The 19435-nt window shown below is 38.7% G+C and overlaps 1 protein-coding gene and 1 long non-coding RNA gene across 3 annotated transcripts in view; both read left to right on the top strand.

Annotated features, from left to right (window-relative positions):
* shq1 (SHQ1, H/ACA ribonucleoprotein assembly factor) overlaps window positions 1-19435 on the top strand; it is an 87708-nt gene that overhangs the window by 61656 nt on the left and 6617 nt on the right. For both annotated transcript variants that reach the window (XM_077529764.1, XM_077529765.1), the window contains exon 11: window positions 6010-6130. In XM_077529764.1, the coding sequence (XP_077385890.1) occupies window positions 6010-6130 (121 nt within the window). The remainder of the gene's footprint in view (window positions 1-6009; window positions 6131-19435) is intronic.
* LOC144024529 (uncharacterized) lies at window positions 2640-4095 on the top strand. Its single transcript, XR_013284793.1, has 5 exons — window positions 2640-3155; window positions 3293-3336; window positions 3427-3477; window positions 3545-3578; window positions 3656-4095. It is a non-coding gene; the product is annotated as an uncharacterized LOC144024529 (long non-coding RNA).

Below are 19435 nucleotides of genomic sequence, written 5' to 3'. Positions count from 1 at the left end.
TCTTGGGCTCCCTCATAAACGTAAAAATTTTCGTAGATCTTGCTTAAACGTACAATCGGGGCTGCTTCGTTAAAAATTTTTAGGGGGCGCTATTGAGTCATTTTTGTAAAAATAGCACAATCAACAATAAAATATTGCTCATTTTACCAGGCCAGATGTGTGTGTCAAGTTTCATGAGTTTCTGCGCATGTTTAGACCCTCAAAACTGGCGTTGTTTTCTTGGCGAACAGTGCTTAGCCACGCCCACAGCGATTCGCGTAAACTCACAAACTTCGTGTTGTGACATCATGAAGGCCGAAACCCTCATCTGAGCAAATATGAGGTTGGTCCAGTTAACGTGTTTGGAGAAAAAATGTACAAGAAAATTCGTAAGAAAAAAAATTGCCACTAGGTGGCGCTATCAGTAAGATGAAATATAAGTTCGTAGATGTCTTTAGGGCTGGACTCTCATCAAATGTATGAAATTTTGAGAAGATAGGATCATCTCGGTCAAGTTCATGCAGCTTTTATTGTCACGAAAAATCTTCAGACTTTGCGGCACCGTAGCGGCCACGCCCTTTGGCGAAAAGTTGCAATATTCGGTGTGGGGCATGATCAACATCTTAAGGCTTTTCTGACCAACTTTCAACTGGATCCCTTCAACGAGCTCAGCGCAGTAGCTAAAAACGTAAAGTGTGACATTTATTGTCACCACTAGGTGGCGCTATATGTATAACTGAATTTGATCATATAGATGTTTTCAGGCCGTGACTATTACGTTGCCTGAGAAGTTTGAGATTTTTTGGAGCTTGAACATGGGAGTTATTAAGCATTTGCTCTTTCTGGACAAATGAAATTTTAAAGACAATATTTGATGCCCCGCCCCCATCATATAGTATTTCGAAAAGGCAAGACTTTTTGCCCAGTTGTTCTCTCAGGTCTTGAGATGATAAATGCCAAGTTTGATGTTAATTTGGTAGAAAAATGTTTGCAGAGGGGGAAAAAGCATGACCACAGTGAATGTGCCAAAATAGGCCAAAATTGGACATAAAAAAATTCATAGCTCATTTCCTGTACATTTTAGCTACATGGTCCCAATAGACTTTTTTGTGCGTCTCGGGGTGCTACACGTGCCTGCCAATTTTCGTTGCTCTAGCTCAAACGTGCCAGGCTTGGTTTTTATTTTTCTACGCTAGGGGGCGCTATAGAGTCGCGTTGTTATGACGACTTCATAATATCAAATTTTTCGCCGGGCCTGAGGAGTGTGCAAAGTTTGGTGAGTTTTTGTGAATGTTTAGGTACTCAAAAATGCGATCGTTTACGGAGAATAATAATAATAATAATAATAATAATAATTCGAAAGAAAAAACAATAGGGACCTCGCAGCGGTCGCTGCTCGGGCCCTAATAATAATAATTTTTACAAAAACAATAGGGACCTCGCAGCGGTCGCTGCTCGGGCCCTAAAAAGACAGCAAAACTTCATAGTTGGCTTTCAATGTGCTACAAACATTGATCCAAAAATCAGGTTAACAATTGTCGAATATAGATTGTGTTGTGTATTATTACTTAATTCAGGATATCATTTATTTACACTCAATTTGTATCTTATATGGAATGTCCGGGCAATGCTGAGTGGGTGGCTTAGTTGTACAGGTTTGGCGGCATCTGGTGGTTCTTTGAGGAACTACACCCAGAGGCCAAAGAATATTTATCAATCCTATAGACACCTATTGGTCTCTAACTAAGAATTGAGTCTAGCCCATTAATTTGTTATCTCATTTTACATGATATGGCGTTTCATCTGACCCTACTCAATCTACTCAATTCAACAATATGTGTATGTATATGTATATTTATATATATGTATGTATGTATATGTATATATATATGTATGTATGTATATGTATGTATGTATATGTATGTATGTATGTATATATATGTATGTATATATATGTATGTATGTATGTATATATATATATATGTATATATATGTATGTATGTATGTATGTATATATATATATATGTATATATATGTATGTATGTATGTATATATATATGTATATATATATATGTATATATATGTATGTATGTATGTATGTATATGTATATATATATATATATATATATATATATATATATATATGTATGTATATATATATATATGTATGTATATGCATGCAATAGCATACATGCATTTAATAAATGTTTGCAAATGACGTTCAGATAATAAAATTTATTAATGTCAAAATATTACGGTATTTTGTATTTTATATTACGCAAGTAATTTAGCTGATTAATCGTGATTAATCAAAATTAAAAAGTGTGATTAGTCATGTTAAAAATTTTAATCGTTTGACAGCACTAATATATATATATATATATATATATATATATATATATATATATATATATATATATATATATATATATATATATATATATATATTAGGGGTGTTAAACGCAATTCTCGAATCGATTCAATAGGCAGCCGAATCGGTTTTTTAACATCCATTTTTGATGAAAAAATATTCAACAAAACGTCTAACTTTCACACCTTAACTCTTTGATCGCCAAAAACGTCATATGACGTTTAGTATAAACCTAGGGTATGCCGCCAAAAACATCATTTGACGTTAACTATCTTTTTTAATGGAAACGGGTGGAGGAAAGCCTTGGGCAGCTGTGCTCCAAGTATCATGCCGATTGAGTTACTATGAGTATTCCTGGCCACTAGATTGCTGTGATGAGTCTTTTGGACAAAATCGGGTAGGAGACAACAATAGAAGAAGAGAGGCTACGCCAGAGTGTGGAGGGGGAAAGAATGGCTAACTTGGCTAAGGGAGTCAAAAAGGGTACAGATGGCAAGCAGCGCACGCTTGATCCTTATTTTCAAAACTCAAAAGCATCGACCAGTGCGAAAGAGCACAGTGATGACGAGGTTAACGTCATAGTTCAAGCGGTGACGCGGCCGCTTCGACCACGTCCTAAGGCCCCACCGGCTAGCGACGCTAACGACGTCCTAAGGCCCCACCGGCTAGCGATGCTAACACCGGAGAAAAGTGGTGCACAACGGAGCACTTCTGCACAGATGACGTTTCATCTGACGATGATGACTACTATGGGTCCGATGCAAGACAGTCTTGGACAGTCCTTCGTCCTCCAAAGAACGTGAAGGTAAGCGCTAACATGCTAAGAGATTGCTTGTAAGATTACTTTCCTAACTTTTCGGGCGATCTGCTAGCAGTGTGTAAATGTGCTGATATACACTAGAACATCTATTATCTATACAAACGTGAATGTATATTTTATAGATCGTGCTCACAACGTCCGACCGCTGGTTCTACGACAAAGAAAGGTTAAAAAAAAAAAAAAAACGTTTTCAATACACAGCAACAATAAAAGAAAAGAGTCTTTCGATAGTATTGAAATTGTATGTTTCTTTCAGCTCCTACTCATCGGGCCCAAAGTGACCCTTCTCACAGTGAGCAGAACAAAGGTAAAAAGAAAAGATTCTCCACAGCACTAATAAAATATTGATGGTAACTGTCTTCTATAATTTACAGAATGTGCATCAACCAATACATCCAAGAAAAAAAGGTAAACATATGCACACACACACACATTGCATCACACTGCTCTAAAATAATATATGATATTGAAATGTATATTTGCAGATCCCAAAGATTCTGGCTGGCATGAAGTGGGCTGGCAGCCAACCATCTTCCCCTTTGCTGCAAAACCAGGACCAAGGGATGGTGCAGCACAGCTGAATTCCCACCTGCCAGCTGACATCCTGGAGCTCTTCATCACGGATGAACTTCTCCAGCACATCGTTCATCATACCAACCTCTATGCAAATCAGTCCATGCAGAAGCAGACCGACAAAAACTGTGGTGCAAATCCTGCTGCATCCCCCTTGCACGCAAGGGATTGCTCCACAATATACCACACAAAAAGAAAAATTGTGTAGTTGAAACATCCACACAATTGTAAATAGTAACACGTACACACACCACACATGCGCAGTTGCATACGTGTAAATAGTTTGTAAATAGTTTTACAAATTGTTTGTTCGGATTGGTACTGTTGAATGTAAATAAACTGTTATTTTGCAATCAAAAAACACTTTTTTTATTGTTGGGGTAGAGTTTTATAGAAGTTTAGGTGTTTGTAGAATCACTCATGCAAAAAAAAAGTGCCAAATTCACAAGAGTGCATGAAATAACATCGTTTCACAAAAAGCTTGATTTCTCCGTATTTTGGAAGAAAACCGAGGATTTGGGTGAAAAGAAGCTGTTTTCTATTGTTGATTTCTGAAAATCCGAACAGGGTAGAAACAAACTTTTTTTTTTTTTTTTTTTAGATGAAAGATGAGACTTCAATCTTTCATTTGGTAGTATCTGCGTCTCCATAGTCCTAACACAACATTTTCTGTGGAGCTTGAAAGATCGGTAAAATTCTGTAAATCAGCTGGCACTATGGGGTGACCTTTTCCGAAAATGGCTGGCAGTCAAAGAGTTAGAGAGAAGTGTGTAGTGTGCAGTGTGCCTGTCAGTTGTCCAAAGCACTTCAGAGAGCTGAGACGCCCTGCGCGCTCCCGCCTATCGATGAGAGCATGCGGTTGGGGCGTGAAGGGGTGGGGGTGCGAGTGTTGGAACGCGGCCCACTCGTCGCAAACCGGAACCGGAATCAAAGCTGATGTGCAAAAACACAGAAGTTGAAAGTCCCGCCTCTTCCGTGGCATATACCCCATAGAAACACCCACGGCTCTGGAAACGCCTATTGCAATACATTATGTAATCGCAGCAGCAGGGTAACAACAAGGCGTCCATATGTCATGTGACCAGCACAGCGTCCATATGTCATGTGACCAATCACAGCGTAGTAGTTCTTAAATGAGTTGGCCAAACTCTCTCTCTATACAGCGCCCACTGCTGTAAGGTTTACTGGCTTTGCGCGTGTGAATCTTGGGTTTTAGAACTGCTCGGCAGAATATTAGTGCTAAAAGTCATGTGACTGTTATCCGTACTTGTAGAATTGCTTTTTACATACGCAAAGGATTTTTTTTTTGCACTTGAAAGTTTTGGGGGGGGTTTGTACTCGAAAGTTTTCTGTTGTATACTTGTTTTTGGGTTTTTTTTTTGTAATTGAAGATATGCTTCTTTGTGTGTGTAGAACAAAAATGCATTTGTGAATGACATTTTGTGTGTTTAGATCACGTTTTGTATGCAAAAATCAAGTATTGTGTGTAAATCACGTTTTGTCTGCGTAGATCACGTTTTTTGTGTAGATCACACGTTTTGTGTGCATAGATCACATGTCTTGTGTGCGTAGATCACGTTTTGTGTGTTTACGGCATTTTGGCATGATTCTAACTCCATATGCGTATCCCTGCGTATGTGACTTTTTGGGGTGAAGGGGGGGAAATGGTCAGTATTAATGTTGGTTTAAAGACAAATCAAGTGGTGACATCGGTCTTGGCATCCCTCCAGAACGATTTTTAGAAATAATTTGTCATGAAAAAAAAAAAAAAACGAAGAAATCAGCATGGTTGTTTGTCCTTTTTTCAAGAGAACTGACCTACTTCCACGAAAACAGTTGCAGTACCAGATGTAAATGCTAATGAACAGTAATTGAGTTTGAGACATTTGCAAAATGTAAAACAAAGGCTAGTGCTTCACAATATACAAGTATAAGTTCTTCAAACAACTAGTGCAATATTTGTTAGTTGAAATCAAACACATTTTTGACAGAAATTGGTGGATTGAACACCAAAAATAGAACAGTTTTGCTTTCTCTAGATCTCTCCTTTTCCCCCTGGCTAATCAAATTCTTGACCAGAAACCCTTCTCAAATGGCCTGGATTAAATTACTCACTTGTCTTAATGGGCTTTTGCTCTGATATTGTTCCATGTCTTTGATGTATACAACACAAGCTACAAGCTTGTAGATGTTTCTTGTGTCTGTCAGCAGCTGGAGTGCGTTGTAACGAATACAAATGTTTTCATTTGCATGTTCCCGTCTCTAGGGAAAGCCTGCATCCTCAAATGCCTGCTTGATATTCACAAAGTCTTCAGACAGAATGACCCAGCCTACATACTCAACGATCTGTACATTACTGACTACTGCATCTGGATACAGAAGATTAAGTAAGTTCATAGACCCACTGTCATAACATACATATGCACAGACACACACCTTTGCGTCCTTCATCTTAGAATAATTACCTTCATAGCCAGGGGAAGTGCCACTCGGTCCGCGTGAAGCATTACTACTCTCGAGGAGAGGATTAGAAGTGTCATTTGTCAGAATAGTGCCAATGCAATTACCAAACCAGCCAGAGATGCAGTCTTGGTTGTCTCATGTGTCAAAAGTACCATCATTGTGTCTTCGGCATCAAGTCCAACAGGACAGTTAAAAATGAGTCAGCAACTCCTTACTACAATCCATCAATCAGTCGAGCCTTACACAGAAATCAATTTGCGAAGGGGTCATTGTCGTGTCATTTCATCAAATTTCTAAAACTCTTCCCACCTAGCCATGACAGAATTTCTTGGGGAAAAAGTCTAGTATGAAGATACACATGTTTGGAAAAATCCAACATATGTCTCTACTATCAATAGTTTTCTCATTGGTTTGCGGCATCATACTCTGAAAAGCCGTCGTTGAACAGCAACATCTGGAAAACTGTCTCACCTGTAGCCTTAAAAGTTTCTATACTGTATATATGTTACTATGTCAGGCGTGTACCTCAGGAGTAACCTAGTATTGCAGGTACTTATAACTTCTCACCAAAATTTGGCTTATCGAAATCAAATAGCAACTTTGAATTGTGGCTGAGCTCTCAGTTTTGAAGGTAAAAGAGTTCTTCTATCACTTTCTCATTCAATTCTCCAAAATGTGATTTTTTTTCTGGGCTGATTATTTTAACAGTTATTGTGGCGGAAAAAAAAATGAAGTAATGTAAACAAATATTTGACCACTTCAGAGCCATATTCCAAAAAAACTGATGACAGGTATCAATAACCTTTGTATTTGACAATTTATGACTTGTAACATCTTCTAAGAATAAGACCTTAGACTTCACAAATTCCTTCAAAGCTAGAGCCAATAGTTTTCCGACTGGATCTGGGTTCCTGCCTTCTGTCTGCGGCTGTGATAGTATGCGCACAATTGTGTACGTGAAGGGAGTGTGCAGTTTCATTTTTTGGCCATGTGTGGCAGTAGCCATTTTCTACATTGGGCAGCTTTATCCAATAGATTGGATAATTAATGATTGAATGAATTAATAGTCATGAATAATTAATGATTGGATTTCAGTGGAACCTCTACTTACGAACGTCTCTTCATACGAAATTTTCGAGTTACGAAACTCCTCAACGGGAAAATATTGCCTCTTGTTACGAAAGAAATTTCTAGATATGAAAGGTAAAAATGCATGACCGAACGCAACATACTTTAGGCTAGGGGTGTTAAAAAAAAATCGATTCGGCGATATATCGCGATACTACATCGCGCGATTCTCGAATCGATTCAATAATCAGCAGAATCGATTTTTTTTTTTTTTTTTTAAGGATTCACACCTTGAGCATGGAAGAATGTTATATGAACGGAACATTAAGTCTTAATATTTTATTTTAATGCTGTTCAAACATGAAACAGATTACAACCTCTATAAGACTGAAATTTCAGATAAATAAATAATACATTTTCATATAAATCTTACACTCTACAAGCTTACTGATTAGTATTTTCTAAATTTGAATGAAAAAAAATCGCAACAATCGACTTAGAAATTCGTATCGGGATTAATCGGTATCGAATCGAATCGTGACCTGTGAATTGTGATACGAATCGAATCGTCAGGTACTAGGCAATTCACACCCCTACTTTAGGCTATGGCTATTTCCTACCATAGGTACCTACGAGCGTAAATACTAGATCGGTGTTTGTGCATCGTTCTGGCATCCCATTGGCTAAGAGGAACCTTCTACCATAGGTATGAGCGTATACTAGATCGGTGTTTGTGCATGTTTCTGGCATCCCATTGGCTTAGAGGAACCTCTACCATAGGTATCTATGAGCGTATACTAGATCGGTGTATATACAACGTCCTCATCATTCATCCCGCGGCCCATGAGGTGTTCCGATAGTTTTTCGTAAATGTATGTACTAACAGCCAACGAATTTGTGCAAGAATTCAAACAATTGATGATTGATGAAGGCACAGTAAGTTTTTAATTGCGACGAGACGGGCCTTTTTTTTTTTTTTTTGAAAAAGATGCCTCGCCATACCGGAAGTTTCCATGAAGTTTCAGAATTTGTTTAAAAGAATCGCCCAAAAAAAGTGTTCACCCAAAAAAGTGTTCACCAGTCGGGCGTTTGCTCACTAAGATGATGTTTGCCTTGGACATTTCCGAAGGATTGTTTTAAAAAAATAAATAAATAAAATAAAATAAAAAACATCCATGGATCAGTTCTTTACAAAACACCAGGCAAAAAAAAAAAAAAAACACTTCTGAGAGAGAGGAACATGAGCCAAAGAGGGCAAAAAACGATGAGGAAAGCAGTTAAAAATGTAAATGACCATCATTTTTATTCTTTACTTTATTCTTTGTTTTTTTTACATTATGCACAACTCTCATTTATTGTGCAATAATCTAATTGTAACATGTATTTGTTACATGCTTTGATGCATTTTTATGCTTTATAAAACATTTATGTCTGAATTTTGGGAGGCTTGGAACGGATTAGGGCATTTACATGGAAAATGCGTCTCTACTTAAGAACTTTCTTCCAGAACCAATTAATTTCGTAAGTAGAGGTACCACTATATAACAATTCCAAAATTGTAGGCTGCTAGTAACAGATATTGACTGTAGAATTTTGAAGCCTACAGGTGAGATAATTTTCCAGATATTGCTGTTTAAAAATGGCTTTTCAGAGTATGTACAAAAACCATCTATGCTAAACTACCCTACATTTCATGATTTTTTTTTATGAGAAAATATTGACAAAAGAGACCTAATATTTTGAAAATTTCCTATTAAGTGTGTCCTGATTTTCACAGGACAGGTCAAGTGGGAGACATTTGATTAAATGACATGGAGTGACCCTTAAGGAAAAACTCTGACCTCCAGTGTTGTTATTAGCGGGCACTGATTGATCAGTCGGGACTGAGATCGGCCCCAATTTTTTTTTTCTTTTCGGGGAATCAGTGATTGGCCGGTCCCTTAAAATAAAACCGATCTTGTCCAACAATCTCATCTCATTCTTCAGAGGTCTGAAGAAGTCTGCCACTGTCCTCTTCTGATGAGATTATTAATAGGCTTCATGTTGGAGTTAAAAGAACCCATTTGCGTATTGTTTCACATGTATTGTTAAGTGTTTTACAATAATAATAATAATAATAATAATAAAAGTTTGGAACATTGAAGGTTTATGCTGTAGGTTATGGAAAAAATTGGGATGAGCAAAAATGGGATCAGCAGGTCAGAATTTTTAAAGATTGCGGATCAGTGATTGGCCTGAAAGTTGTTATTGGTTCACCTCTGAATAAGAGTAAATGTTGTCAATTTTGAAATGTTTAACCCTGCCATTTAACATGTGGAATGTCAAAAAAAAAGGCCAATAAGTGAATTTACAGGTGCCAAACTGTGAGTATGCAGTGGTACGCTGTACTGTATTAGTAGGGCTTGGCGATCAGCTGATTCTTGCTTTTACCAAAAACATGTGTAACACCCGTCTCATGTATCTATGGAATTAACACTTGTTAATGGGGTGGTAGTACTATGAGCGGGGTCCTGGGTACTTTAACGACTAATTCAATTTACTTAGTAAACAGGAGATACAAGAATAGAAATATCTTAAGTTTGGCATAATTTAGAATTTGGCCTAAATTAGAATTTGGCGGTGCCTCCACTTAGCAGGAAAAATATTATTAATTTACCTTTTTTACCCACTAAGAATAATAATTAAAGTACTGGGGAATATTGTGTAGATCAATATACCAGTTAGAAGAAATACACAAACACAGTAAATTCAATTGCAAACAGTATGAACCATTTTAGTAAACAAAAATAATAAAAAGACAATTAAATAGGAAAAAAGGTTGTGTGTGTCAAATGTTAAATGCAAATTTGTCCCAGCAAAAAAAAATAGTCCAGTTATAGTTGCAGGCCTGATGTTGCTCGGGTGCGGTGTGACCTTACAAACATAAAAACTGGCCCCTTCACTTGCAAAGCAAGCAAAAACAAATTGGCACGTGCACGGTTTTGATAGTACTCACGAATCCACAGGTCTAGGGTAGCGAATGACACGTGATGGGTGATGAGCGATGGAAACCCGTCACTCGGTAACGACCGACATCCGACTCCAGCTTAAGCACAAATCCACAAGGCACGAGACGACTTCCAATCCACAGCAGAAGGGTCCAAAAAGAGTTTCCTTGGTCCGCTGTGCATCAGAAAGTGTCTCTTTAATTTTAAATGTAGTTCAAACCTTCATACTCGATATAAAAAGGCACAGAACTCCACTAGCTTTAGCGTTAGCATGCTACGTCGCTAGCCGCGATTAGCATTTAAATAGTCTGCACAAACATTTCGTCTGAGCACAATAGAAACATAACATGAGGTACTCACATTACATCGGGTTAAAAACAGTCCAAAACGTGACAGCAGACTCTGCATCCACTGGTTTAAAAGACTATTTTCACCAGACGGCTCCTCGAGTGTCTGCTTCCTTGACAGCTTAGCTTACACTAGTGAAAGGCTTACAGACTCTCGAACATTCCACGTATGACTACACCCATCGCTTCCTGATTGGACATGGCTAGTACATCAACCAATGACAGTACAGAAATGTAAGATTGACAGGTACAAGTTAGGTTGTAGAAAGAAAAGAAAAAGAAACTACGCAATTTCGTATGCAATTAAAACAAACTTGAAATTGCACAAAATAACTTTTTATAATGTAAATGACAAAAAAGTATTTATAGTTTAACACTAGAAAACAATAACTTCTATTTCAATTACTATATATTGGTTTAATCAGTATAGACCATAATATTGATTTTAGTCTGGGTTACACATGTTTTTGATTGGCTGTTAGATTTGTGATGTTCCAACACCGTTCATTGGCGAATCAAATTTTGAATTGCAGCAAAACTGGTAGCCAACTCTGTTTCTAAATGATAAGGATTCCATACCTCCGTCGCCTGATGCACAATTCACAATTTTATACACATTTCATCGATGAACCTGTGAGCGCATTACTCCTTAATGAGCTGTTTTCCTTTTGGCCCGTGTTCAGCAAACTGGTGTGCTTATCTGGAAAAAGCCCAGTTAAAAAATGTGTGCCTGGTGTTGTAGGCTCAGTGCCCAGACGCAGGCACTATAAAAGGTCTGTAGTGATTTAGAGCTTCCCCCACATTCCTCACATTTTTATTTAACATTTTTCAAAAAGAAATCTCGAATTCTCCTCCCAAATAGTGGAGGATGTGTGATGTGTGAAGCCTCAGTTCATCAGTGGTGGCATATCTTTCTTCCCAAGATCGAAGAGCAAAGAAAAGATAGGGTGAAACTTTTTTCTTCCTCTGGGAGCTCACTTAAAAAAAAGTGATCTGTCTCTGAGCTTGTGGGCACCAGAGAAACATTTCACCTGCCGGCTTCTCTCCACTCTTCTCTGCTTATTTTTATAAATAAAAAAACAAAAGTCAATTTGACCTTAACATGTTGTGGTTTACTATAGCCAGCACTGGTCATCGAACAGATAAGCACATTGTATGGACCTCTGACTGAATTAATGTGTTGTTTTCTTTCCTTTAAATTGACGTTTGATGAAAATCTGCCATTTCTTGACACAGATCTTTGCTTGTGTGTTGAACCACATGAATTTCTGAAAAGTTCTGGGGAGCTACTGATCTACAGAGGTTGCGTAGTAGAGGGCAGTGCTCCGTGGTGAGATCTGCTTCTCCACATTGACAGACAGTAAGCCCCAGTTATTCAGAGCAACGAAATCACCCAGTTCTCGAGCAGGTTCCAGTGAATTGATAATAACCTTTTCATTTTGTCTTTTCACTTCACGAAAGATCACATTCTGCGTCAATTGTATATGCTCTCATCCATTGCTTTTTGTATTAGTGTGACGATGCCAAAATACCCCAAGAAAACCCATACAAGCATAGGGAAAAGAGATAAAAAGGTCAAGCCAAGATTTGATTCTGGAAGATTTGACTGTGAGACAAACGTGCTAACCACATCCCACCATGAGCCGTCAAATGACTGCAGTCCCGCACCTCTGATATTTGGACTTTCTAGCCACCTTCCAATGTGCTTCCATCCCAGTTTCCATTTGTTGCAATAAAAAGGAACCACAAGTCAAAATGCAAAGCAGCACATTTTAGCTTTGCCTGTGTAAAGCTGGGAGGTTTCAAACAGTTACAGGCACTTCAGCGCAGCCTTTGCTATAATATGCGGTTTGTTGCAGCAACCCTTTTGTTGTAACTTGACAGATTTGATGACATCCCGCACAAGTATTGTTTTCTTCTCTATTCCCCCATGCAGGATTTGTCATGTCTGCACTAAGTAAGTCATCTTTGGGAGCTGAGCGGAAAGATGAGATGTAATCTTATACCCTAGGTGCCATCCCTGTATCTTGTCAAACCTCGCAGATGAGGCAAGACACCATCAGTCTCATATGATGGGACACAGCGATTAATGGTTGTTTGTAGGCCTAGGGGGCTTGATTTATTTAATCTCCTCGTCGTCCCACATGCATTTCTTCTCATAAAGTCCCCCTGACTGCAGAGACATCAGTCTCAAATTTACAACCTCATAAAGACTTCAGTGTGATTTAAGCCAAAGGGCAGGCACTCCCTCTCACACACTCGTGTGCACACAGTCAAAACAAAGCGTCAACCTTTTGCATTGAACCAAGAGCACGCTCTTAAACAAATTACTGCTCATATTATCTAAACCTTGTGAAACTCATGAAGTTCCTCAATGAAACACAAATCTTTCAATAAAGATTTGAATCCAGTAGGCTGCAGTCCTGTTCAACTGCATATAAGTTGTCTTGAATATGCGTTGTTTTTACAAACAGAACGAGGAAGTACAAAAACATACAAATGACTTGTTTTCTCAATATCCATTCCAAAAACCAAAATGAAGAAAACTTAGAACGACTAATTTTCCGATTTCCGATTTTGTGCACAAAAATGAAGATGCGAAATAGACAACGGGCGATTTGGATGTTTCATCCAGTTTGGATACTTTCAGTTGACGCAAGTTATGTGACCTGGAAACGATTCCCCACCCCACCCCCGACTCATGGCTCGACTTGGTGGTCATGTCTTCTGGCCTCCGAGTTACCCTCTTACCCCCGCTGAAGAGGACATAATCACCTATGTTTGCAATTCATAGTGCACACTCACTAATTATTACTGGATAGCCGATAGTCCATACACATCCATGCAACCCATTGAAGCCACAGGGTGTCCATCTCGCTTTCCATACAGATTAGACATATACAGCGCCCCACGTACTCCTGATAGACGCGCAATAATCTACAAGTTGTTTGTCTTTTCGAAGGCGGAAGGCGCGACTATCAGCTGTCTGCAGCGCGTCTTCAGCTGTCTACAGGGTGACGCGCAGTGATACGAACAAATGGTGTCTGACTTTTTTTTCAGGAGGGAGTTTTGCGTGCAAATGTATCACTCTTTTGTACACAAATTGTTTTAGAAGAAAAACGCTTTATTTCCGTGACCCCAGCCAGCTTGCTGGACTGTTTTTCTCTCGTCCAACACCAGACCAGAACTCGTGTCACAGAACGCTGTCAGGGGTAAGTCAGTGATGATCGCACACACTGGAGGTGAGGATGAAATAGAGATTCATGTCAAAAAATTCGAATTCGAACTATCCCTTTAACTATAGGGCCGGGAGGCGGGTGTGGGCTGTTCTGCAGGTGGTTGGCTGGGTGGATTTTTTTTTTTTTTTAATTATTTTTTTTTAAACAAGGGGACGGTTTGTGGTGCTTTGAAGACCCCCTTTTTTAGCGCTTATCGAGTAATATATACAGATAAGTGCAGGACCACGAGTCAGATTAAAAAAAAAAAAAAAAAAAAAAAAAAAAAGAAACAAAAAAAATAATGCTTCATGCTCAAGTGCAAATATCCAAACTGGATGAAATTGCCCAATCCGTGTATGATTCGTTCAATCGTTTTCCCAAACAGAACGGGAAGTGGAAAAACAAAAAAAACGAGTTGTTTTCTCAAATTCGTTCCAAAACGAAAATGAAAGAAAACGGATAACGACTCATTTTCCATTTTCCGATTTTGTGCACAAACGGAAAATGGAGAAAACGGATAACGGGCGATTTGGACGTTTTTTCCACTTTGGATATTTGACTTGACGCAAGTTGCGTGACCCGGAAGCGACTTATATTTGTTTTGCGAATTATTGTTATATTTGTTTTGTGAATTATTGCTTTTGGGTTTTATTTGTATTTTAATGTGTTGGTCTAAAAGGCGTCTAATAGACATTGTAAATGAGTTATGCGAAATGGCCACTGAGTGGCAGTTGTGTGCCGTCAGCCTGGGGTGAGGAGTTAATTATGTTTGAAAGGTTTCACCTGCTCAGGTGACACAGTCTGCTTCACTGTCGTTGTTTGACATGCCAAACGTGTGCTACTCCATGTGTTCCTGTTGTTTGGATCTCAATGTAAGTTTGCTTTTGATGATTTTTCTCACTGCTGTTGCTGTTGATCTGTTTACGCATTATTTATTTAAATAGAAGGTGGACCTCTGAAGTGACTATTGCAACTCTTTTAGCACTCTTGGTTTGTGAAACAAGATGCGTTAATTATCTTGAGTTATTTAATTGATTGTAATGTCTGTTTTAGTATTAGATTAAGTGTGTTTATGTCTAGGTAAAAATTAGTGGTGTATGTTTTTTTTTTGTTTTGTTTTTTAAAGTGATTATTTTGTATTATTAAAGTTTGTTTAGTTAAGTAGTTTTTCGTTGTAAATTTGATATTGACCCGTTGCTTTCTTTCTGTATTTCTGTTTCATAGTTTTCACTGTGTTTTAAAATAAACCACCTGTTCCAAACTCTCCACCATGCGTGATCATTGATGCCAAGGGCAGTGACAGATGTCTAAATGGTCCTCAGACGTCTAGGCTAAAAAACAAAAAACAAAAAACAAATTGTCTCAAAGTGAAAGATTTTTTAGATGTCTGTTTAGACGGCTGAAAAATGTCAACAAATGGCCTAAGTCAATTATAAGTAAATAAAATATGTGTTGGCAAATCAATGTGTTACGCAACCAAACAGTCGCTTCCGGGTCACGCAACTTGCGTCAAGTCAAATATCCAAAGTGGAAAAAAACGTCCAAATCGCCCATTATCCGTTTTCTCCATTTTCCATTTGTGCACAAAATCGGAAAATGGAAAACAAGTCGTTATCCGTTTTTTCCATTTTCGTTTTGGAACGAATATTGAGAAAACAAGTCGTTTTTTTGTTTTTCCACTTCCCGTTCAGTTTGGAAAGACGATTGAACGAATCATACACGGATTTTGCCCATTGTCCGCGTTTCCCATTTTCCATTTTTACACAAAATCGGAAAACGGGTCGTTCTCCATTTTCTTCATTTCTGTTTTTGGAATGAATATTGAGAAAACGCGTCTTTCTTCGTCTTCTTTTTTTTTTTTTTTTTGTACTTCTCGTTGTTTGAAAAAAATGACTGGAACGACTGATACATGGATTGTCTTGCTTTGTTCTTCATTGTTTTATTTTCTATTCAATTGTGCCATGCAATCTTATTTATTGGGCCTACTCCATTATAGCCTACTAAAAAAGGTAACACAGGATCAGTCTATCAGTCAGATGAAAGGTGTGGGTTAAAATGAATGCTTCCTAATGGTGTCTTATTGGGAAAGTCAAAACATGCTGTTTTTCTTGTCTCTTTCTTGTTTCTTGTATAAACAGAGCAATTGTGCATTGTTCCCCTGATTGGAAAATTGTCAGGAACTGGCTGGAAAAAAGTTTCACACCCTAACAGCAGAATATACAGATCCAAGTGTGATGTGAGCAATAACCAAACTCCACAAAACTAAATATATGACTTGCCTTTTTACTTTAGAAATAGGAAGAGACATTTCTTCCACATCTGGCTTAAGTCATAAAGAATTCTCCCAAACTGGGGAAATCTTTGAAGTGAAGCATCGGGTCACTGTCTGCTTAATACATTGGCAAAGCGCCAGACAAACCACAGACAGTTAGTCTTTGTTTTTCTGTGTATCTTAGATGGATTCAAAGAGGATGAGATGAAATCGAGGGTGACCAGAGGGCTTTTGTCAACGCTATAAATGAATAACGCAGCTTCTTGATCTCATGTTTGCCTCAGCACTGGAGGAGATCCGAGAAGCTCAGCGGGTTAGAACAAAGACGTGGGATCTCCTAGCTAACACGGACAAGTAGCACAGATTTCTTCCCTGCGTGGTGCCACTCCAGCTTTTTGTGCTGAGCAGACCGTCTTTAGACAGACTTACACATTTTGCACAATTACCCACTCCATTCCCACTTGCAACTATTCAAAATATCCAGATAGTAAATGGGTCCTTGGATTTTTTTTGTTTCATACTGAAATGCATTGCATCATTTGATGTTTCATCGAGAAAAATGTTTAGACTTTAATTCAACTGATGGTCCTTGGAAGTGATCAGACTTCAGTACTTGGAATTTGGCCATAATCCACAGTGGATGACCACATGTTCCTTCAGAATCCCTTTAAGACAGCCAGGGCTCTTGCCGTATCTTGGATTACTTCTGGTGGTGTGCGTTTGTTGTTTCGGTTCCTGACAAAATGAAAATGTTCCCGGCCAAATATCCAGAACGTTCCCAAGAAGTGCCTGTCTCTCCTTGAACTTTTGGCAAAGTGTAGAAAGTGATTCAGAGGTTGTTCGTCTTTTTTTTTTTTTGTTTCGGCTAAAGATTTTCATTTCGATGCATCTCTAATTTATACATCTGGAAACACACGTTATCTGAAATGTTTTGAAGCGCACAAGCAGACATGCTGAATAGGGTTTTCTTTCACACACACAGACGATGAAGGGAATGTCAGACTGCAATTGAACTCGAATTCACAGCCTGAACTTTCTCTCCCTCAAACAAACCTTTTCTTCCTATTTTCATTTAAACACTTTGGCAGATGGAGGCGTCTTTGTCTTTCCAAAAGTATTCCCACCTAGAAAGAGCCAGCCCTTCTCAGTTTAATGAAGGCTAGCCGCAACAGCAGTGTAGTAATGACCGGTTTGTGTACAACGTTATCCCTCCCCCTCCTGCACAGAGGCTTTGTATTCACCACAGGCCAAGCGTCTCCCACCACAGCGCAAGGGAGGGGAGGGAAAACAAGCTTGCCTCTCCAATGCTAACTCAATAATGACTTCCCACGGGGGGAAGAGGATACAGGGCAGTCTTTGAAGTGGCTGTTCTGCAGGAGTCTCTCCTGCCTCAGTCGCGCTGTTGGATACGCCAAACAAGCCACATTCCGACTTCATACACAAATCATCAGTGAAGTCTATCTTTATCATGTTTGGTTATTCTCCAAGCCTTTGTCTACTTATAAGTTTAGTTAGATTAGAACTCAGTTCTTCTTGTCTTTTCAGGTCTCCAAAATGTTCTGGATGCAATGTTCCGGCTGAACTTAAGGCTGGATTTACATGTGATGCAAATTTTTTGTTTGTTTTTTGTTTTTCTCTGTCTCAATTTAGAAGTACAGTGAAAACTTAGACATGAATAGCTCATTAGTCATACCTAGACAGCATGAAAGGACTGTGCTCCAAATTCTGTCCAGGAATTTGAGTTGGAGAGGCCCTCGATGCGCGCGAACAAAGGCCTTTTTTTTTTTCTTTTTTTTCCCCCTCTAGCCGTGTTCCAACGTTCCAAATACAAAACAATAAGTGGTGACCGTGAATTTAGGTCTCATCATTTTTGTGGTACAAACTGAAGACAATCTTATGACATTGACCTTCAAAGCCTGCCTCACTAAACGTGATATAAAAATGTTAACGTTGCACTGCCACTAAATAAAAAACAAATTATCCCTAGGGTATGGGTGAAATTCTCACATAATCAACCAATCCAACTACTGCGACTGTACTAAAATGTGGACTACTTTTTGAAAAGTTTAATATCAGAAATGGGTTATTTTGAAGCTCAGGAAACAAAATCCAGAAACTTTATGTAACCAAGTGGTGCAGATATCAATGCAAAAATAAGTAAGGTACACTAACACACACGCGCACATGTTCTCTTGTTAAAGAAATCCAGCTAATTTGTACACATATCAAATAATATGGAAGCATTCCTCTACTGCTAACTGTGATGTGATCAAATCACAGATGTACGTCAAAGAGACGTGATAATTTTTGGATGGTGAGCATTGCAACAACAATCAATCAAAGACTCTCCATTACCTAATCATTTGCATTAAATGTATGGACTGGTTGGTCTAATACTGAACCATATTAAATGTGCTTTCCACCTGTCGACGTGGTGCTGGAACCGGCCTTGTCATCTTTGGGCCCCCTTCCTCCAATGAAAAGCTCCATAATTTTGCCACATTTGGCTGCAATTTCCTGGAGCATTTGTATTTTTCTTCCATCTTAATTTCTCTGCACCGCGCATTTCCTTCTCACCTGCCTTCTTTCTTTTGGTCATTTCTCCCTCGCTATCTTGCTAGTAGTAAGCTGATACAACTTTTTAGGGGTGGGGGGTCTGATGTGCTCGAGTTTGTAATTTGCTGCTGCAGTGGTGCTTATTATGGTCACAAAGCGACAGTCAGTTGGTCACGTGTTGCTCTGAGTTTGTGTCTGACACTGACTTGGGTGAGTCACTCCGGCCAGCCGTGTCATCTTCGCAAGTGCCGGCCCATGTACAACGGCTGCGCAGCCAATGGAATTGTTGTGGCTTTGTTTACATTTTGACAGGTAAACTCATATTAGACCATAAGTCAGCGTCTCGGCCTGTATTTATAAAATAGTGGGCGGTAGTACATATATTTTCTTAAAAGATGGCCGTGTATTTCAAAACACGTAGGACTAGGGGTGCAAAAAATAAAATAAAATAAGAATAATAATAACAATAATAAACACTGGTCCAAATCGGCCTTGGATGGACCGCGGCCGTTTGGAATTTTTCCCGAAATTCCCAATGATCAGTCCGCCCCTGCTCGACGGCCAATTTCCTTTTGAAAGTTTTAGGGGAAGTTAGTCCTGACCACATTAAACAGTTTGTAATGTTTAACATGATTGTTTACAGCTGTGTCACTCCTGTACTAAGTTGTTAATTTGTAGTACATTTTGGAAAGGTAGGAGTTGTTTCTGGTGTTCAGCAAATCTAAGCAAAGTCATACCAGATATTGTTCTCTTGACAGTATGTCAATAAATTAGATGAAGC

Source organism: Festucalex cinctus, chromosome 8, assembly GCF_051991245.1.
Source record: "Festucalex cinctus isolate MCC-2025b chromosome 8, RoL_Fcin_1.0, whole genome shotgun sequence".
NCBI lineage: Eukaryota > Metazoa > Chordata > Actinopteri > Syngnathiformes > Syngnathidae > Festucalex > Festucalex cinctus.
Note: the sequence above shows the minus strand (reverse complement) of the source record. Positions and strands in the feature narration are given on the sequence as shown.